The 23,540-nt window shown below is 35.7% G+C and overlaps 1 protein-coding gene across 4 annotated transcripts in view; it reads left to right on the top strand.

Annotated features, from left to right (window-relative positions):
- ANAPC10 (anaphase promoting complex subunit 10) overlaps positions 1-23,540 on the top strand; it is a 285,652-nt gene that overhangs the window by 91,834 nt on the left and 170,278 nt on the right. For 2 of the 4 annotated variants that reach the window (XM_032855607.1, XM_032855609.1), the window contains exon 5: positions 11,578-12,216. The exons of the other annotated variants lie outside the window; for them this stretch is intronic. In XM_032855607.1, the coding sequence (XP_032711498.1) occupies positions 11,578-11,808 (231 nt within the window). In that variant the 3' untranslated portion in view covers positions 11,809-12,216. Of the gene's footprint in view, positions 1-11,577; positions 12,217-23,540 lie in introns of those variants that run through there. 4 annotated transcript variants of the gene reach the window in all.

Below are 23,540 nucleotides of genomic sequence, written 5' to 3' on the forward strand. Positions count from 1 at the left end.
GTGAGAGTGGAGAGTAGAGGACAACTTTATCCAAACAACTATCGAGTAGTTATTCCTTATTTCATTAATTTTCCAGGGATATGTGATTATCAATAGCAAAAGACAGATAAACAATTTTGTATTTAATATTTCACATGGTTTTTATTGATAAATGACTTTTTTTTTTAATGCAAGCTTTGTTTATGGTGGAGTTAAGCAGTGTATCCTTGGAGGGGTACATCTGCTCTTAAACAAATTGTAGACAGAGTAGAGGAAATAAATGACTTAGACTGGTGATCAGAAGCAAAAGATCCCAGAGCCAGGCCAAGAGATACCTTCGTAGAGAATCTCTAATGGATTGTGTTAACACACAGTTTTTTACCATCGTAGACTTTGCACCATAGCAGCTAGTATCAAGGAAGGAATATTAAGGAAAGACGGTGTCTCCTGGTCAGAAGTAACTTAGGTTCTGGGCTGGCAGTAGGGGTGCTGTTGTGGTCCATTACATGGCTCATCCTGCCACTAGGTGGAATACCTGCCTACTGTAGTTGCCTCTGACACATATTTAAGAAGTAACTAATTAACTAAAGATCATGGTCAAATAATGAAATGAAGTGTGGTTTTTAAAAATATTTATGTATTTGTTTGATGCCTGGGTGGCTCAGTCAGTTAAGCATCTGCCTTCAGCTCAGGTCATGATCCCAGGGTCCTGGAATCAAGCCCTGCATTGGGGCCCCTACTCAGCCAGGAGTTAGCTTCTCCCTCTCCTGCTGTCACTCCCCTTGCTTGTGTTCTCTCACTCTCTCTCTGTCAAATAAATAAATAAAATCTCTAAGAAAATATTTATTTATTTGAGAGAGCATGGGCAAAGAGCAGGATGGGAGGAGGAGGGACAAGCAGACCCTATATGAGTGCAGAGCCCGACGTGGGGCTCAATCCCAGGACCCTGAGCTGAAACCAAGAGTCGGATGCTTAACTGACTGAGCCACCTAGGTGCCCCAAAATGAAATGTTGAAGAAATACTTATTTCAAATTAACATTAGGAATTGTCTCAGTTTGTTATATCTGTTTGGGTTAGTTATAAACTCATAAAACCCTGGACATTTTTTAACGTGGAATTTTCACTAGTCATATAAATTTTCAATATTCATTATTCATCTGATGCCCATACGTATTAGTTTTCTGTTTCTGTGTAACACATTGCCACAAATTTAGTGGGTTAAAACACACATACTTACTATCTCACGGTTTCTCTGAATCAGGCATCTAGGCATATCATAGCTGCATCGTCTGCCCGGGATCTTTCAAGGGCTGTAGTTAAGATGTGCCAGGGCTGTGGTTTTATCACAGGCTTGACTTGAGAAGGATCTCCTTCCAAGTTCACTCAGGTAGATGTATTCTTAAGCACATAACTTGAAGTATTTAACTTTGCATTAATAAGTCTTAACTTTATTAATCTTTAAATTTATCTATACCGAGTTACCGCTTATTTTCTCTGTAATTTAGAACTCTTAACTATCTTTAGTAAACCATTTTATGTATTTTGTGTACAAAACTGTATATAAACTACAATATTACATAAAGTGTAAAAGTCTTAAAATGTTAAATATAAATAGATATTGTGGTCAGGATCATTAGGTAAAATCATTAGATAAAGCCCAGAATTCAGTAATAAACTTTATCCAAGAACTGTTTTGAGAGGAAATTGATTTGGCAAGTTGGGGGTCCCTGGTGACCTTGACCAGACTGGTCAAAGATTGGTTTCAGTGGTGGGGACAAAATTCATGTTGGAGGGGGATAAAAATAACTAGCAGGTAAAAAAATAAAAAAAAAATAAACTTTTTAAAGGAGTTTTGCAATAAAAGGGAACAGAGAATTGTGACGATAAGTGGAGGAAGACATAGGATTAAGAAAGGGTTTTATTTTTAATTTTTAAAATGACAAATATTATGGCATGTTCAAATGCTGCTGACAGTGATCCAGTGGAGAGGAGAAAATGATTTGGAGAGATAATGTTTATTAGGGAGCAGAGTCTTCGGTTGGGAAAATCTTTGCAAAAGGATCTTTTGGCAAATGGAAGAACTGGCCTCGGGAAATTCGGAGAGCAGGTTTTTTTGTTTTTTGTTTTTTGTTTTTTTTTTACTGTGTAACAGCTGATGGGAAGATGCTATTTTTTTTCTGATTGTCTCTGTTTTCTTAATGAAATAAGATATTAGCTCAGAGAGAGAAGATTAGAGAAGGAGTTAGGATTTGAAGAGAAAATCCCAGAGATAGTGAAACCAAATTTTCTGAAGGGATATATAGTAGGAATTTTGCATGGTGCTAAATAGATACTTGAATGGACACTTGTCATCTTGAATTAAAGTGAGAACCAGTTAGCATGGTTGATTATTTTTCTTCAATAGGTATAGAATAAGCAGAGAGTTGGTTTTAACCAGGATTGTTATTTTCCTTAAAAAAAAAAGAAAAAACAGTGAGAGAGGGATATTTAATTTAAGTGTGTAAAGAGATTGATTATCATGATAAGCTATTGGATGTCATTGAGATAAAGTGGGAACTAAGATTGAATGGATTAATGGACAGTTAAAAAAGTAGGTGGAATCAATAGTATAGCGATTTTGCTGGGGGTAATACTATTGCCATGGGGATCACTAGAGAAAGGCAGTAACTTAGGAGCCTGGAGCTGGGGATATTTTAAGTCAACATTTCAGCTACATTGCAGCCATTGCTCACGATCAAGTACAGAATTTGACTGTGGAGGCATAACTAAGGCAGAAATCAGAACTATTGGAAGTGAAGAAATTGAGGAAAGGAGAATCCAGATTGTTAAATGGATTATCTCTATGGATGTAGAAATCACCAAGAAGGATGAATCTATTAGTGGAGGAAAGGAGTACTACCAATGAGATACTAAATTCAGGTACTAAAACTTTCTGAAAATTTTTCCTCCCCCAGCCACCATCAAATTAAAAATAGCTTTTTAAATAAGATAAATACATGTTTATTAAGAAAAACATAGGTAAGGCGCACCTGGGTGGCTCAGTCAGTTAAGCGGCTGCCTTCCGCTCAGGTCATGATCCCACAGTCCTGGGATCAAGCCCCATATTGGGCTCCCTGCCAGCAGGGACCCTGCTTCTCCTTTTCCCTCTGCCTGCCGCTCCCTGTCCTTGTGCGCGCGCTCGCTCGCTCTCTCTCTGTCAAATAAATAAAATCTTTTTTTTAAAAATTGAAAAAAAAAAAAGAAAATAGTCCTATTCTCACCATTATATATATTGTCTATTTGTATTTAGGTGAATATCCTTAGGCTTTTCTCTATCCATACAGAAATAATGTATAAAAAATATGTAAGATCATATAAGAGTTATTTAGTACTTTGGTTTTTAAAATTAGCCAGAGATAGCTGCAAATAACTGAAAATATGTTTAGAGATACAGCATTTTTATGTGTTGCTATAAGATATTCCAGGATATGGACCATTTTTTTATTTGACTACTCTGTTTTACTAGTGCTGTATAACAAATAACCTAAAACTTTGTGGTATTAAACAATAGTAATCATTTATATTTTTCGTGATTTCCATTCAGGAATTTGGAAAGATCTTGGCTGGCCATTTCTCTCTAATAGTCTCTCATGCAGCTATAGTCCTATGTCAGTTAGGCTGATGGAGACTGGAGAATCAATCCACTTCTGAGGTGGTTCACTCATGTGGCTGGCAGGTTGGGTCTAGGTTTGTCTCCACAAGGATCTCTCCTGGGGTCTTCTTGAGTGTCTTCATGTTATGGTAACTGTTTCTCCCAGAAGAAATGGCACAAGAGAAGCTGTAGTGCCTTTTATGATATACCAGCCAAGTCTCTCATTGTCCCTTGTAACATACTCTGTTGGTTGCAAAAGCCAACCCTAACCCGTTGTAGGAAGAGACTAGTCAAGAGCATAAATCACCAGGGTAGTTAAATGGTAGTGATTTAACTTATTTGCAATTATGAATATTATTATATATATATAATCCTTGTGCCATTAAGTTTTTCCCTATAGTTCCAGAAGTAAAGTTACTCTGTTAAGGAATAGTTATATTTAAAATTTTGATAGGTATTACCAAGTTTCTCTTCAGAAAGGTTATACCTATTTAATTTCCATACAACTCCATGAGAGTACATATCCCCTACCCTAATTGGTGTTCTAATTATTTTATTAGTTAATAATTAACTAATTATTAACTAATAATTAATTAGTTCTAATTATTTCTAATTGGTATAACTGGTGTTCTTAATTATTTTAATCTTTACCAATATGATAGATTTTTTTTAATTTAAATTCAAAGCCAACATATAGTACATCATTAGTTTCAGATGTAGTGTTCAATGATTCATCAGTTGTGTCTAACACCCGTGCTCATTACATCTCCTGCCCTCCTTAATGCCTGATATCCAGTTACCCCATCCCTCCACCCACCTCCCCTTCCGCAACCCTCAGTTTGTTTCCCAGAGTCAGGAATTTCTCGTGGTTTTTCTTCCTCTCTGATTTCTTCTCATTCAGTTTTCCCTCCTTTCCCTATGAGCCTCTGTGCTATTTCTTATATTCCACGTATAAGTAAAACTCCATGATAATTGTCTTTCTCTGATCAACTTATTTCACTTAGCATAATACCCTCCATTTCCATCCACTTGAGTGTAAATGGTAGGTGTTCATCCTTTCGGATAGCTGAGTAATATTCCATTGTATATATGAGGCACATTTTCTTTATCCATTCATCTGTTGAGGGACATCTTGGCTCTTTCCACAATTTGGCTATTGTGGACATTGATGCTATGAATGTTGGGGTGCAGGTGTCCCTTCTTTTCACTACATGTGTATCTTTGGGGTAAATAACCCAATAGTGCGATTGCTAGGTCATAGCTTAGCTCTGTCTTAACTTCTTGAGAAACCTCCATACTATTTTCCAGAGTGGCTGTACCAGCTTATATTCCTACCAACAGTGTAAGATGTTTTATTTATATATTTAACTTGTATCTAATATTGAGATTGAACAATTTCCTTGTTTGTTGGCCCGTTGCCTTTCTCCTTTTTTGTGTGTATAGACTGTACATGGTGTATGTCAATTTTTTAAAATTTGTGTTGGTTTTTTTCCTTAAGATTATTTATCTATTCCTTTAAGAGAGGAAGAGAGTTGGGGAGGAGAGACAGAGGGAGAGAAAGAGAGAGAATCTTAAGTAGCTTCCATACCCAGCATGGAGCCCAGTGTAGGACTCAAGTCTCACAACCCTGAGATCATAACCTGAGCTGAAATCAGGACTTGGGTGCTGTTAAGCACTGGGTGACTGAACCACCTAAGCACCCCTCAAGATTATTTCTAAGATATCATTCCTTTGTTGTGAAATTTAGGTATTTTTCTTCCCAGTTAACTTTTTGTATTCTTTATTTTTAGCCTTACAGAAGTTTTTGATGTTCATTGTAGTAAATTTATATTCTTCCTTCATCATTGGTTTAGAAGGTGAACCCTACCAGAAGATTGTAAACATGATCTTATATATTTTTCCTAATACTACTTGTATAGATACTTAATTCTTTAATAATTTACTTTTGACTTTAGTATAAAGTTAAAATCTAAACTTTTTATTAAATAATAAGTTGTTGCCATGCTAGTTTTTGAAAACCATCTTTTCTTCACTATGGCTGTTAGTTTTTCTACTCAATATCCATTCTCCCTAACCTTTATTCTGATAGAACTCCAATTTTATTCAACTCCCTACCTTCCAGAAATTAGCCATGTACTGTCACCATCTCCATACCCAGGGGGTGAGTACTAATTGAGCCAAACCAATCATGGTGGTCCCACTCCTCTTCTGATGATTAAGTGAAGGATGAATATTTAACAAGAGCTTCTGAGAAGGTGTGCTTTATTCTTAAAAAAAGATCCAAGAGGTGAGTGGTATTTACTTTCTGCCTCTGGTGGAGTGCTACAGCCATCAAGTGACTACTACAAAGGAAGCCAGTTTGGGAATAATGCTAATCCACCTGGAAGAATGAAAAGATGAAAGGACCAATTAGAGAGCATCCTTGAGATTTTAAATTAACATACCCCATGACCTTGTTAACTCAGACATTCCTGTTGCATGAGATGCTGAATTTCCTCATTGTTCAAGTGTCACTGAGTTAGATTTTATGCTCCCTGCAGCCAAAAGCATCCTGACTGGTCCACCTATTGATAATTAAACGCAGTACCATACCATTTATTTAATAACACTTTATACTAGATTTCACTATCTAGAATTATCAGCTGTACTCCTTGCCCCCATTTTTCTCTTTCAGATTCTAACTTTTCCTATCCTCCACGTTTTTCCCCAGAAAAACCTAAGAATTGATTTAATATTTATAGCTTTACTTTTGGGTTTTGTTTAGTTTTGTTTTTAAATATGTGGAGCCCAACATGGGTCTTGAATTCAAGACCTTGAGATCAAGACCTGAGCTGAGATCAAGAGTCAGACACTTAGCTGACTGAGCCACCACGTGCCCCCTCTGTTTTCTCTTTGATTTCATCTGTCAAGTATATTTTTACCATTTGCTTGTATTTAGAATATTTCTTAATCACTATGTTAAAACACAGATTTGCCTATTATAGATGATATGTAATCAGCTTTTTGATATATAATATACATACCATACAGCTAATCAATTTAAGATGTATAACCATTGGTTTTTAGTGTGTTCATGGAGTTGTACAACCATCACCAGTTTTAGAACATTTTTATTACCCCAAAGGTGGTAAGTAGTCACTTCCAACACCCCCCCGCCACTACTCAGCCCTAAGCAGTTACCAATCTACTTTCTGTCTGTATGGATGTACTTACTTTGGGCATTCATATAAATAGAATCATACAATGTAGTCCTTTGTGACCAGCTTATTTCACTTATTTTCAGGGTTCATCTGTGTTATGCATATATCAGTGCTTCACTTCTTTTTATTCCCAAATTATATTCCATTGTATGGGCATATCCTGTTTTGTTTATCCATTCAGCAACTGCAGGCCATTTAGGTTGTTTACATCTATTTACTATTATGAATCATGCTGTTGTAAACATTTGTGTACATGTTTTTGGGTGAAGATATGTTTCCATTTCTTTGGGGGTATATATCTGAGGGTAGAGTGGCTGGGTCATATGGTAACTATGTTTAATCACTTGAGGAGCTGTGAAATGATTTTCCAAAGTGGTGGCACCATTTTACACTCCCATCATCAGTGTTTTAGGCTTTCGATATCACTACATTATTTGGGGGTTTTTTTGAGTTGCAGTTTTTGTGTGGTAAAATAAAAAAAAATTACTATTTTAATCGTTCATAAGTACAGTTCTGTAGCATTAAGTGCATTGTTGTGCAACCATCACCACCGTCATCCACCTCCACAAGTTTTTTTTTATCTTCCCAAACTGAAACTCCATACCCATTAAACACTAACACTCCATTCCCCTCTCCCTGCAGCCCCTGGCAACTGTCATTCTACTCTCAGTCTCTGAGTTAGACTACACTAGCTAGGTCCCTTTTGAGAGAGGAATCATGCAGTATTTGTTCCTTTGTGACTGGCAGATTTCACTTGTAATAATATCTTCAAGAGAACCCTTTTTTTTTAAAGAGGTTATTGTTAAGTAGTCTCCATACCAAACATGCGGCTCAAACTCACATTCTTGAGATCAAGAGTTTCATGCTCCACCAACTGCGCCAGCCAGGTGCCCCGAGAACCTGAGTTTTGTTTGTTTGTTTGTTTTAAGAGTTTATTTGTGTATTTGACAGAGATCACAAGCAGGCAGAGAGAGAGGAGGAAGCAGGCTCCCTGCTGAACAAAGAGCCCGATGCGGGGCTCAATCCCAGGACCCTGGGATCATGACCTGAGCCGAAGGCAGAGGCTTTAACCCACTGAGCCACCCAGGTGCCACGAGAACCCAATTTTGTTTTGTTTTGTTTTGTTTTTTAAGATTTATTTATTTATTTATTTGACAGACAGATCACAAGTAGGCAGAGAGACAGGCAGAGAGAGAGGAGGAAGCAGGTTCCCCACTGAGCAGAGAGCCCGATGTGGGGCTCGATCCCAGGACCCTGGGATCATGACCTGAGCCGAAGGCAGAGGCTTAACCCACTGAGCCACCCAGGTGCCCCCCAAGTTTTTTTTAAAGGCAGTGTTTGATGCATGTATACATCTTCTATGAACTTATTTTATATTTTCTGTATACCATCCTGCCATGTCCTTTTTAAAAACTTTGTTTTAGTATATATAATACTATTTACCTTTTTCCTCTCAAAAGATTTTGAAATTGAAATTCTATTTTTAATTCTATTATTGTTCTTTTTATAAATCCCTTCATGTCCTATGTGTCTATGTTTATTTATGTGTAGGATATAAAGGAAATTGTATGATTAGTGGGGAATTCTCTCCTACGCATATTTCATTTAATTCATGTTTTATTTGTATAAGATGGGATTTCAGATAAAATTATCACTACTAAATTATTATCTTTATATAATGTAAAACACAGTATGTTTTTAAAAGCATAGTCCCTGGGATCACACTACCTGTTTGAATCTCAGCTCTGCCACTTACCAGCTGTCTGACTTCACTGAAATTACTTAATCTTTCTGAGTCTCGATTGTCTCATTTGTGACATCAGGATAATCATATTACCCGCCTCATTGCTAGGATTAAGTGATTAATATACTTATTGCACTTAGAACATTACCTGGCACATAATAGTGCTAGGTAAGAGCTTGCTGCTATTACTATCATTAGCATTCTTTTTGAGAAATTATTGACATTTACATTTTATTTTATAAACATGTTGATTTATTCTTTTTGACTATTTTTGTTGTTGTTTCTTCCTCATTACCAGTATTTTTATTATAATTTCTTTCTTGAAGTCTTACTATCATGTTTAAATCCTATTTTTTTCAGGCGTGTTCTGTCTTATTTGCCACTGTATTTTTTGTTTGTTTTCAGTCCCTAGAACATTGTTTGGCACATAACAGTTGCTCAGTAAAGACTTGATGTGTGTAGAGCCCTTGCATATCTGTTAAGCTCTGGTAAAAAGGTGGGCTGGAGAGAGACTGCATGGCAAGAAGAGGAAAAAGAGACTTACTTCCTTGTCTTTGTGTCCTGTTTGCTTTCCATTATCTCAGCAGTGTTTCTTCACAGCAGCACTTCCTTCCCATAGCTATACCTGAGTCCAGCTTGCAGTTTTTCTAACACTTACTACCAGCTTAGTGAAGCCTATGTCAGAAAAGTCAGCACCATAAGCCTCTTGGCTCCCACTCCTCAAGAGTTCTGTATACCAGCCCCACGGGGCACTTCCTTCAGGGACACCAGCATCAGCCAAACAGCTCCCTCCTGCTGCAAAATCTTGGTATAACTTTCAGTACACTGAAGCACTTAAGATATGCTAGGAAAATAACATTGAGTCTACCAGAAATAATGGTTACATTTGTCAAAAGCATTCTGTTAGTAAGGAGTTGAATTTAGAATCTTAGTTTTACTTTTTGTTCATTGTTGAAGTTCATTATAGTACATTTACTTTGAGAATAGTTTCTTCTTTCACCCAGAAGATCTTTCTTCCTTCTCTGAACTCCTGTAGTTCTCTGAACTACAAATATCTATTATAATAGTTTACTTTATCTGCTATAACAAATTACCACACAGGTAGTAGCTTAAAACAACACAAATTTGTTACATTACCGTTCTAGAGGACATTAAGTCCAAAAATGGGTCTTACGAATTAAAATCAAAGTGTCAGCCAGCTGGCTTCTTTCACGGGGATTTTTTGAGGGAAACTCTTCCTTGCCGTGTCCAATTTCTAGAGGCTGCCTACTTTCCTTGACTTATGGTCACATCACTCCATCACTCCAACCTGTGCTTCCACCATCACATCTCCTCTTGTCTCTCCTGCCTTCCTTTTATAAGGGGCCTTGTGATTACAGTAGGCCCACCTAGGAAGTCCAGGATAATCCTATCTGAGGATCTTTAACTTAATTACATCTGCAAAGACCTGTTTGCCATGGAAGTTAAGATAACCGCAGGTTTTGGGGGAAGGACAGGGACATCTTTGAGGTTCCATTATTCTGCTTATCATATCTTTCTTTTATTTAGAATCATTAAATGCCAGAGCTGGAAGGGACACTTTGATGATAACTTGTGCAATTACTTTATTTTATACTTGAGGAAACTGACTGAAACAAATGAAGATTGTTTGTCCACCTCTGAGCTTGTTTTAAGGTTAGGAAGAAGGCCTTATTCATGTTTTGTATGCTTAAATATACTTAGAAAAGTACCTTGAACATTTTAAGTATTCAATAACTATTTGTTACCTAGTTGAGTAAAAGGCTAGTGATGGAAACCAGATATATCTGGTCAACTTTAAGTTAGTGCTAATGCAAATTTAATAAACAACAACAACAACAACAAAAAACACTGACTAAAAATACCACAAGGAGTAAAGATTTATTCATTCTTACATTCTGTAGTTAAAAGGAGATATCATTCAGTCTTAAAAATAATTACCCTTTTTAGGATTCCTTTTCTCTTTATCTTGTCCACATCTCTACTTTTGTCAACCCACCCTTCTCCTCTATAAAAAAGTGAATGTAAGAATGAAGAAAGAAGAAGGAGGGAAAGAAGGAAGAAGGGAAGGAGGTGGGAAGAAGGGAGAAGAGAAAAATGAGAAAGAATGAAAGAAAGAAAAAGAAGAGGGAGAAAGGGAAGGAAAAGCAGAAGACACAGTGGTGTTTACTTAATTGTTTTGTAGAATAATGCATGGAATCCAGATTTAGATTCTTTGATACTAATATTTGGCTGTGTTGATAGGTAAACCTAGATTTTTGGTGATGTGTATAGTTTATATGTGTTCAATAATTAAGGTAATTTAGAAATCAATATTTATCTTAAAAACTATCTCATAACTTTAGAAGAACTTTTAGAAACTTAGGTTTACCTTTTGACTTTTGATTTTTTTCCCCTTGTTAAGAAAGTATTGTTTGATTAAAATAAAATTAAGAATTAAAAAAATTTATCTGGCATTTCTTATTAAAAATCTAGGTTTTAGATTTAGAGTATTATGCAGACTAGATAAATCACTACTGTTGTTCAAGAAACAAAGCTTTGATTTTTTTTAATGATTGTGTTTTTTGTTAATATTCTTATAGTTTATATAGAATCTAATTTATTATTAAATGTGTTCAGGTATATTAGGTATGGTCCTTGAAATAAAGTATACCTGAAGCATAATGTTAGATTCTTTTCCTACTTACATCAACATGGTCTTCCATTGGCTGTATACACGTATACATGTCTGATTCGAAACTTGTATGTTATACAAGTTTCTATAAACACTAAGACTGCATACATCTATTTTTATTTTGTCTCCTAATGTGGTACATGTAGAGTGCTTATTAGCAAGTGTAAAAATGGACCATGATGTAAAAGTGCCAAATAAGTGGTAATGGGTTTTTATCATATTGTCATTCTCTCAATGAGCAAATGGTTAATTATAAGTCAACTTTAGAATGCATTCATCATAGTATACTTACTGGGTGAGAACATAATCTGACTTCTGTTTTCTTGGCAGCAACTTGAATTGGTGGAACCAAGTGGCTGGATTCATGTACCCTTAACTGATAATCATAAGAAGCCAACTCGCACATTCATGATACAGATTGCAGTTCTAGCCAATCATCAAAATGGAAGAGACACCCACATGAGACAAATTAAAATATACACACCAGTGGAAGAGAGCTCCATTGGTAAATTTCCTAGATGTACAACTATCGATTTCATGATGTATCGCTCAATAAGGTGACCTTAATACAGAACAAAAGTCATTAAACATATCTTTGTTTTATCTCATCAGTAAATATTATATCTGGAATCTTTATTGAAAACATCAGTTATTTTGCAATTTTGTATGCATTGAAGAGTATTTTATTGTAACTTTAATAAATTTTGGGTCGTATAATTTTTATTTTCTTTAACATATAATGAAGCTCACATATTTTACATTACTAAAAAAGGATTTAAAGGCAATCATTAAATTTTTCATTATATCAAAAGAAAAACAATTGAACTGAAAATTTTAAGAGGTAACATAACTTTTTACCAACTAAGTGATTATTGTGAACGTCCATTTGATTAATGGTTTATTTCATGTTTGGAAACAATACTATGTTTTATCAATAAATACTATCTTTAATAGGCCAAAATTCTTCTTTTTTTCTTTCTAGAGGAAGCTTATTCTTTTAATACTGGGCCTTTTAAAAAACAATGTCAAAATAGGCTTAGCATTAGGTGTTTTATGAGAACCATTCTGATTTGGAGAACATAGTTAATTGTGTTGTAATTACTTCCATGAAATACTTTTAATCCCAGGGTTCTCTGTTTCCTGATACTGGGTCAGAGATTGCCAGTATCATCTGCTACTTATCCCAGTTCTAGTGCTGCTTATAGAAGAGTTCAATTCAAATTTGTGTCTGACACTAAAGCATTCCTTGAGGGATAATGTGTCTCATAAAAATTTTTAAAATGTATGAGATTGTTCTTTGTACACAAAAATATTTTAAAGGGGCTTAAATGTGTTTTCTTTCCATGGTTTAAAATGAGTAGATTTGATTCTCTATGGTTTTTTCCGCCTTGTATCTATTACTTTTTAGGAGGATGATTATTTAGCCACAGAACTTCTCCAGCTTAGTTCTTATTTGGGAAAGACTCCTTGGTGGTTTTTGCATTGCTGAAGTCTGAAGTCTTCAGACTGAAGTCTTAAATAGTCAAGTTTTCATTCTTCTTTTTTTAATCGAAGTATAGTTAACATACAATGTTATATTTGTTTCAGGTGTATAACAAAGTGATTTAACAATTCTATATGTTGCTCAGTGCTCACCATACAAAGTTATTGCAATGTTATTGACTGTATTTTCTATGCTGCACTTTTTATCTCCAGGACTTATTTATTTTATATCTGAAAGTCTGGATCTCTTAATCCCTTTTACCTATTTCACCCATCCCCCTAATCCCCTCCCCTCTGGCAACCACCAGTTTGTTCTCTGAATTTAAGAGTTTTGTTTTGTTTTGTAGACTACACCTGTAAGTGGAAATCAGATGGTCTTTGTCTTTCTCTGTTTGACTTACTTCACTTAGCATAATACTCTTTAGGTCCCTACATATTGTGAATGGCAAGATCTCATTCTTTTTTATGGCTGAGTAACATTCCATCCTGTGTATTTATATAGCACATCTTCTTTATTCATCTGTTGATGGACTCTTAGATTGCTTCCATATCTTGGCTATTGTTAATAAGTCTGCTTTAAAACATAGGGATGCGTATATCTTTTTGAATTTAATATTTTTCTTTTCTTTGAGTAAATACCCAGTAGTGAAATTGCTGGATCATATGGTAGTTCTTTTTTTTTTTTTTTTTTTTTTTTTTTTGGTAAAGATTTTTTCTATTTATTTGATACAGAGAGTGAGAGAGAGAGCATGAGTGTGCTCAAGGAGGACAGGGAGAAACAGATTCCCCACTGAGTAAGAAGCCTGATACAGGGCCCAATCCCAGGACCCCGAGATTATGATCTGAGCAGAAGGCAGACGCTTAACAGACTGAGCCACCCAGGTACCCCATGTTAGTTCTATTTTTAATTTTTTGAGGATCCTTGATATTGTTTTCTACAGTGGTTGCATCAATTTACATTCCTGCCAACAATGCATAAGGGTTCCTTTTTCTCCACATTCTTGTCAACATTAGTTACTTCTTGTCTTTTTGATAATAGCCATTCTGACAGAAATGAAGTGATATCTCATTGTGGTTTTGATTTGCATTTCCTGGGTGATTAGTGATGTCTAGCATCTATTCATATATCTGTTGGTTATCTGTATGTCTTCTTTGGAAACATGTCTAGTCAGGTCCCTTTTTTTTTTAAAGATTTTTTATTTATTTATTTGACAGACAGAGATCACAAGTAGGCAGAAAGGCAGGCAGAGAGAGAGGAGGAAGCAGGCTCCCAGCTGAGCAGAGAGCCCGATGCGGGGCTCGATCCCAGGACTCTGGGATCATGACCTGAGCCGAAGGCAGAGGCTTAACCCACTGAGCCACCCAGGCGCCCCTCAGGTCCCTTTTTTAGAATTATTTTTAATTTTTTAAATTAACATTATTATTTGCCCCAGGGGTACAGGTCTGTGACTCATCAGGCTTCCACATTTCACAGCACTCACTGTAGCATGTACCCTCCCCAATGTCCATCACTCAGCTACCCTATCCCTAACCCCACCCCCAGCAACCCTCAGTTTATTTTGTGAGATTAAGAGTCTTTTATGGTTTGTCTGCTTCCTGATCCCATCTTGTTTCATTTTTTCCTTCCTCCTTTTTTTTTTTTTTTAAAGATTTTATTTATTTACTTAGCGCATGAGAGAGAGCAAGAGCACAGGCAGGGGGAAGGGGTAGAGGGAGACGCAGACTCCGTGCTGGACAGGGAGCCCAGCGTGTGCCTCGATCCCAGGGCCCTGGGATCATTACCTGAGGCAAAGGTGGACACTTAACCGCCTGAGCCACCCAGGTTCCCCTTTGCCCATTTTTTAATTGTATTGTGTGTTTTTTGGCATTGGTTGTATAAGTTCTTTATATATTTTGCATATTAACTCCTAATTGGATATATCAGGTGCAAATATCTTTTCTCATTCCATAGATTGCCTATTTGTTTTATTGCTAGTTTCCTTATCTGTATAAAAGCTTTTTATTTTGATGTAGTCCTAATATTTTATTTTTGCTTTTGTTTTCCTTGCCTGAGGAAAAAAGTCCATAAATATATTGCTAAGGCCAGTGTCCCATATTGATCCCACAGATTACTGCCTATGTTTTCTTTTAGGAATTTTATGGTTTCAGGTCTCACATTTAGGTCTTTAATCCATTAAACAGTAAAGTTTAGAAAATAATTATTTGTATGCTTTATTCTGGCAAGAAGTACTAATTTACATGGATAATCTAAAAAAGGTTTTCACTTTTTCACTCTGTAGAATCTCCACTGTTCTTTCTATGAGTTCCACAAAGAGTTTTATTGTTATTTTCATTTTGTTTCTTTGAAGCATGCATGGTAAGGGCCATGCATAGGGCCACCAAAAAGTCTGTAACCAAGACTTCATTTGAGATCAGCAAATTAATCCAAACATAGATGTGGGATGCTGGAAATGGTAGAAGAGAGGAAAACGCATGGATAGAAATTAGAAGAAAAGGAGGAAGGGGAACCTGGTGGCTCATTCAGTTAAGCTAACTCTTGATCTCAGCTCAGGTCTTGATCTCAGGGCTTCATGCTGGGTGTGGAACCTACTTAAAAACAACAACAACAAAAGAGAAAAGGAGAGAATCAAGAAAATAATAGCAGTATTCACTAGGTACTGTACTGAATGTTTTGCTTTAGTCTGATAAGGAAAACATTCATGTAAACATAAGGTCTTAGTGTCAGAAATCTAATAAAAAGTACAAAAGGCTTTATTAGTAATAATGTTACTACTTGCTAAATGCTTTTTAAAATTTTGCTTAAAAGAAACAAGGAAGATGACTAATTATCAATACATGATCCACTCTGTTATCTCCTACTAATAGTTTCCTAAGAGCCTCCTTTTTTTTTTTAATTTTATTTATTTGACAGAGAGAGAGATCCCAAGCAGACGGAGAGGCAGGCAGAGAGAGGGGGAAGCAGGCTCCCTGCTGAGCAGAGAGCCCAATGTGGGGCTTGATCCCAGGACCCTGAGATCATGACCTGAGTCGAAGGCAGAGGCTTAACCCACTGAGCCAACCACGTGCCCCTCCTAAGAGCCTCTTAAAATCAGGAGGGATTAAGAAGAATGTTGAGATTCTTTTTTTTTTTTTTTTTTAAAGATTTTTTTTTAATTTATTTATTTGACAGAGAGAGATCACAAGTAGGCAGAGAGGCAGGCAGAGAGAGAGGAAGGGAAGCAGGCTCCCTGCTGAGCAGAGAGCCCGATGCGGGACTCGATCCCAGGACCCCGAGATCATGACCTGAGCCGAAGGCAGCGGCTTAACCCACTGAGCCACCCAGGCGCCCCAGAATGTTGAGATTCTATTTCTACTCTCTTCTCTCATTTTTATATGTCCGCGGTCTGGCCACCTTTATTAGGCATGGGAAGACTTGGTAGCTGAGGATTATGGAGATAATAATTCCCTTTTTATAAGGATTATTTAAAGTACAGATAGACTGTGTATTATAGTATTGATAGCATAATTATCTGAAGTAGTTGCATTTCTCTTAAAAGTGCAAATAATACACCTGACAAAGGATTTGTATCTAGAATATATAAAGAATTCTTACAACTCAACAGTAAGAACACAAACAATCCAATAAAGCAAGCAAAAAATAAGAACAGTCACTTTACCAAGGAAGATAATGGGATTGGCAAATGAACATGTAAAAAGATGCTCAACTTCACTTGACATTAGTGAAATGCAAAGTAAAACCAGAATGAGATAACCATTTCACAGCTGTTAGACTGGCTAAAATTACAGACTTTTTTTATATAAAGATTTTATTTATTTATTTGACAGAGAGAGAGAGCACACAAGCAGGGGGAGTGGCAGAGGGAAAAGTAGGCTTCCCACCAAGCCGGGAGCCTGACATGGGGCTCGATCCAAGGACCCTGGGATCATGATCCGAGCCTAAGGCAGCTGCTCAACAACTGAGCCGCCCAGGTGCCCCTAGACTGGCTAGAATTAAAGACAATTGCAAGCGTTGGCAAAGATGTGGAGGAACTTGGACTTCACACTGATCATGAAGTTGCAGTTAATGTTTAACCACTTTGTAAAACAATTCAGTGATTTCTTAACAAGTTAAACATATACCTATTATATGATCCAGTCATTTTACTTTTTGATATTTACCCAACAGAAAAGAAAACATATGTCTATACAAAGAATATACCTAGCTTTTTTTGTAATACCTGAAAACTGGAAACAACCCAAATACTGATCAGTAGGAGCATATATGAACAAATAGTCATATATCCATATAATAGAATACTGTACTCAGCAATAAAAATGAACAGTTCGTACATGCAACAACATGGATAAATTTTCATAAAAATAATGGGGAGAGAAAGAAGCCATACAAAAGAGAATACATACTATTTGATTCTTTTTTTTTTTTTTAATTCTAGAAAATACAAACAAATCAAATGACAGCAGATCCATGGTTGTGTGGGATGGGAGTAGAGAGAAGTAAGGAGTCAGGGACTATTTGGGGGAATGATAGAAATGTTCATTAATCTGATTGTAGTACTAGTTTCACAGGTGTATACATGTGCCAAAATTTATCAAATTATACACTTTAAATATGTACAGTTTATTGCATGTCATTTATACCTCAATAAAGCTGATTTAAAAATAGCATATTCTACCTGTTTCACATATTAATCATTCAAAGGTGCTAGATTTGAAATAGTTCTGTCCTATTGAAAGGATCTGAAAATAAAAAACTAAGATTGAAGAACCATTTTTATAGTTAATGAAATAGTGACAGCAAATTAATTCACTCATTCATAATCAATATATGTTTTTGAGTATTGGACAAATTGTGCAGTTATAAGATTTAAATTTTTAAATTTCACATGTAATCTAAATATAAGATACTTTCAGTATCAGTTTATTAGGTGGGGAAATATTGTCATAAGAAACTGTATGAAACTGGAATTTTTAAATACAGTGTTTCCAAATCACTAAGATGTACACCTGAAACTAAATGTAACATTGTGTGCCAGCTATACTCACATTAAAAAAATTAATTTTAAAAATTAAAAAATAATTAAAATACAGCAGTTCAAATTGAACACTAATAAATACAGAACTCTAAAAAAGACTAGTAGATATTGGGTATTAAATTAGATTTAATAAGGAGACCAAGATAAATCTGATGCAGACCTTGTTTTCCAGTTGCTTATATCATCTATTAGGGGAAATAATAGATCTCTCATGAGCCAAATCAGAAATTAGAGTGGTAAAATCTCTAATTGATGGGTAAGTATGTAGAGGAAGCGAAAGTTGACTTTCTGTTCAGGAAGGCAGAGGTGAAGCTAAAGAAGTCATTGTGGAGAAAGTGGAGTTTGTTTTTAAAGAAAGACTATTTATAATATCTAGTTATTTACTTTTCAAGCCTGTTCTTGAATCCAGACTAACATTGTTTTTATGAGTGACAATTAATTTGAAGCAGATGATTTGTGTGTTCAGAATTAAGTGATGTTTTGTACATTTACTCTTGTTTGAAAGTTTGCAACAATTAAAATACTGACAATCTTGAAAAGTAATTTTAGTTACCGTGCCTTCTGTTCTTTTAGCCATTATGACTACTAACTTAGTAATTAATTAATGTAATAGAACTAGATTAATACACCACAGTATAAATTTTTATGAGTGTAAACTTCTAGTGTTCTAGAAACTTGTTATTGCTCTAAAATTCTTAATAAAATGCTGGCTTATTATATATTATATTTAATTGAATTCTTGGCTACTAGTTTATTTTGTCAATTACCTTTTAAAAATGATAAATTTTGTAAAATGTGTTATATTAAAGTGTTAGGGAAAATAATACTTTGTAGTAGTAGTTATGTACAGACATTTTTGCCCTGAGCATCTTTTAAACCAAGATTATCTTCTTTTGCCCAGATTGTTTTGGCTTTTTCCACTTCTACTGTGACTCCCTAGGTGAAAGTACCCTCTGTTTCTTCTGTGGCTAATTCCATTACCATCGTTTGTCTTCTTTTGTCCTTTCTGATGACTAGAACCAGCTTACTATTTTGTACATATAGGTGAAATTACAATTGGACCAATTTAAAAGTGTTCTACTTATGAAACCTTTTTCTGGGTGAATTTTTATTTTAGGAAATGGTATTTCACCTCATGTATTATTGAAGCTCTAGCATTTACCATCTCAGTTGTTGTAATTACTGTGTTTGTGGCCATAAGCTTTCCACTGATGCAGTTGAGTGATCATCATAAGATATTCTTCCACTTTGCATTTGTTTTTCTGATGTTGAGAGTAGATTATGATTCTCTCCCTGTGGTCCTAGAAATAATTTCCCAAACTGTTTTTATAGACTTTATTCTGAGACTAGCTCTCCTCTTTACCCTGGCATTCATCTATAGCTGGAGATCCAGATTTTAACAGATCATTTCCTGTTATTACTACAGCAGTATCAAAATACTGATCATTTACCAAGAAGCAAAGTTTCCAAAAGACTGAAGCAGAGAGTTCAGCCAGCTGTTTGTTTTTCAACTGTTAAAATTTGTAAGAATCACATGTTAAATAGACATAGCTACAAAATGAACCAAGGGTAGCCTAGGTAAAAAGAGTATGGTAGGAAGCCATCCAGCTCTTAAGTTATAACACACTCAGGTGTTTACTAAAGACAAAAGGAATTTTGCTACTTTTAAAGTGTGCTTATTTAGGTAGCATTCAGTAACTACTAGGAGGTGCAGGTAACCTGTTCTTTGGAAATTTTATTTTATTTTTTTCTAAGTCATTAGGGATGTTTAGTAAAAAACTCATTTTTTTCCCTTGAAATTTTCAGTTGTTAGACTGGCATTCGGGTATAATTTTGATTCTTCTCCTTCATCTTCCCATACTCAGTAATACAAATTCTGCAGATTCTTTCTCCATATTAATTATCACTTTTGGTTTCACTCCATTTATATCACTCTAGGCCAATTGCTGGACCATTGGTCTTTAGTTTATGCTAAGATAAAATTATCCAAACAGTATTCCATCATATGGCTTTCTATAAAACCCATACTAATTCCACATTACCTATATAAATTTACCTATGTAAATAAACCTAAAGTCCTCTGGCATCCCTTCAAGGCCATACATCTTCCATGCCTCTTTTATAACCTTTTCATATTTTCAGACTTTTTGCTCTAGCCTAGCAAATACGCTTGTCTGTTTTATGCACACAACTCCCTTATTCTCGTTTTTACTATCTTATAGGTAATGTCTAATGGCCTTTAATGTCACTGTTTTAACAATTGATACCACTTTCCTAAACAAATGGGCTCAAAAGTCACTCTCTTGAATGCCTTTACTTATCTGATTTTAATCCTGTGTATTTTGGTAATTCTTTTGTTCTAAATCCTCTTAGCACTTATGCATTCTGCCAGTACTATATTAACATGAATGTCATATTGTGTATGTTGCTAACTCTTGAAGACAGACTCAGACAATGAATGCAATGATTTGCATTATTACAATTCTCAACATATAGTAGGCATGAAGTAAATACACATTGTTTTTCTAAGATCTTGTATTGACATGGTTTTTATACCTTATGTCTCATTTTCACAAAATCACTATGTCAGGGCTACGTTTAATTATGAATAACAAATCCCTGCTACAGTGACTTAAATAAGTTTTTATAATTTTTGTATATTAAAAAGTCTGGAGATCGATGTTTGTTTCATTGGTGCAACAGCTTAATAACACTGGCTTTCCGAGAATTCTTAGGTCATTTTCATGGTCAAAAAACAGTTGCTGTCATCTTAACTCTCACAATGGAGTTGAGACAGAAGGGACAAGAATGGTACTGGCCATATCTCTCTTCCATTATCCCAGGAATCTCCTGCATGCTTCTTACATCTTGTTGGTCAGAACTGGGTCACAGGGCTGTCTCTAACTTAGAGGCAAGCTTGTCTGGGAAGGCAGGGAGTGTGATTGTCATTGTTGCCTTAGGCAAACAGCTATTTTCTAGGGCAAAACACATCATCTCCCTAAAAAAACCCTAAACTACGAACACTATTCTCTCTTTGAGGAATAGGGGAGAATAGATATGAGGTAGACAGTAAGCAGTATCTGCTACACACAGTCTGTCTAAGACTCAGCATCCTCATCTACAAACTGGAAATCATAGCAGCACTCACCTCAGAGGATTAAGTGAGATAATGAATGGAAGCCCTTAGCACAGGGTGTGGCAAATAGCAGTATTCAACAAGAGTAGCTGGTTTTGTTATTTTGTCTTTGGTTCATGTGGTTTGATCCGAGAAATCTGTGGGGAAGAAGTGGCTGTTTTTCCCTCTTTCCCCGAGACTTCTGCTGGACTTTGGAAGATAACCACTAGTTCTGCAACACTGCCTGTATGGTAACCTGAGAACCATCTGCTTTTTATTATCTACCATATACTTATACCTTGCCATGATAGCATTTATGTAGAATTTTCCCACACAAAGTAGCAGGACCCTCTAAATTCTGTAAATTCTGTTATAGTGGGTGGGGGCTAAGACAACCTTTTTAGTTATTAACTACATTGTCCTTTTGAGCCCATGCAAGATATCAAGACTCTTATTTCTTGCATTTTTCAACCTTAGCAAAACAAGAAAACATACTTGATAGAACTTTCCAGTGTTGTAAGCTGGAGTAGATGAACAGCCCTGTAAGTTCTTTAAGACACACAATTCCAGAAGCAGGAAGTGAGTATCAAGCTAGAAGAGAAGCTCCAGCGCACTTACCATGTTTAACTAGTTCTAAGCCAGTCTACTAGATCCTTTATTACTCCTGATCTAGGTCTGAATCCCTTAGTTGCTGGTAGCTGCTGCTTCTTGTTGGTGTCCTGTCTTGCCCCTTCAGAATTTTATGATAAGCACTATTTTGCTAGCTCCAAACTTGCCTCTTTTCAATGTTGTTCTCTCAGGCCACTATGAGTAAGCCTTCTCTCTTTTGATCCACTGAGTAGAAGTTCCTGTTCTAGACTATCTCTAATGACAATTGATCAAGTTAGTAATACTGTGCCAATTGGCTTGGGATATATACTAAGGCAGGAAAGCATACATTTTATAAAGATTTACTTCGAATAATCCACAGTGTCATTTTAAAATTATTATGGATACTTGATTGCTCATTCCTATCAAACAAAAAAAAAAGATGTTTACAATGCTGTGATCAATTATATTACTTACAGTTCCCAGGAGAAAAATTTTGCATCTTTTTTCGAACAGTCAACATGTACTATTGACTGCCTTAAATCTCGCATAGAATACAAAGGAGAAAACTTGTTTCTTATTCAGAAGAAACTTATGGTCTAGCTGATGTTGGCTAGGGATACACAGAGACATTGACACATCCTCAGTATGAAGTAGTATTGAGTAAACCAGGTATCACCAATTTCTAGTGTACTTGTAAGTTCTTATAGAAGAGATAGACAATCATGTATAGGAGGTTGTCTGAAGAGGCTTCCTTCCTTGATTCTGTACAAGCTGAGAAACAAATAGTGAAGATGAAAGCTGAAATAATTACCTTCTTTCCTGAAGGCTGGTGGATGTCTTTTGTAGTCTTAGCTAGTTTGGGTTTCTAATAATGAATCCCTAAGATTCATGTCATGGCTGGCCGCACACTGAATGGGGCAGGATGCTTTCTAAAAAGGAAGAGGATGGAACAAAACTATATATTCTCAATTGTTCTTTGTATATTTACAGATAAGCTGTTAACCTTTGGGGCCAGGGTGACAGGCTCTGGAGAGAGGTCCAGAGTAAAGGAATTGAACTTCCTTCTTCTTGGGAATCATCAGGAGTGGGGAAAGAGTATTCCTAAATTTACACTCTCATTCCAAAACATGCAGATTAAAGTAGAGAGAGATGAAACAGGGAGGCATTTTAGGCATGGAAAATTACAAATTTGTGGAAGAGTCAGGAGGTTATTTTCATACTGTAGTACAGTGGGGTGCTAACCTGAGTAATCTGTAACATCTTTAAGTTACAAGATGGAAAAAAGGTAGGGTAGGATGTGGTTAAAGTTTAATCTTACTCTTATAGTTTTATATCCATACCCTTATATAATTCTTACATTTAATACTATATTAAAACTTCAGAGAAGAAAAGAAGCAATATGGTTAGCCTAACACCCACTACCATTATAAATTGTAATGGAGACTGTGGAATAAGAACCCTAGTTTTTGAAAGAGTTTCATATAAATTAAAATGTTCAATATTTCTCTAAGATTATCTAATATTATCTAAAATTGAACCATGGAGAAGGTTATCAGAAGTTTGCCTAGGGTAAAAAAAAATCGGGTGGAAATCTGTGTTTTTCCAAAGGGCATTCCTTAGAGATTGATACTTGTGGAATCATTGAAATGTCCACCCAATTTGGATCCATTGTTCCAGGTTCCCTCTTCCCTTCCAGAGATTTAGTTAATAAACGGAATTCTTAGATAATATACTTGTAAGCAAAACCATCAGAAATCATACACAGCTCCAAATAAGGCTCTCCAGTGGCCATTACAAAAATATTTGAGTTCTTGGAATATGGCATGTTGTGTTTTTAAACAGAATCATCATCAGTAGGAACACAACTTCATTCCTTTGGGTCCAATTTGTGCTTGTCTTCTAATTACTTTTGGGTTCAAAATAAGAAAGCCTTATTTAAAACTAAAGAAGGCTTTGAAATAGTATTATTCGCAGTATAATTCTTTTTAAAGATATGTCAGCTGAAGCATGAGATATACTAGTGATATGAAGAAACAATGTAAGCAGTGTCTTGTTTTAAAAAATAGTAATAA

This window comes from Lontra canadensis, unplaced genomic scaffold (assembly GCF_010015895.1).
Source record: "Lontra canadensis isolate GAN:19392208 unplaced genomic scaffold, GSC_riverotter_1.0 scaffold10, whole genome shotgun sequence".
In the NCBI taxonomy this organism is placed as follows: Eukaryota; Metazoa; Chordata; class Mammalia; order Carnivora; family Mustelidae; genus Lontra; species Lontra canadensis.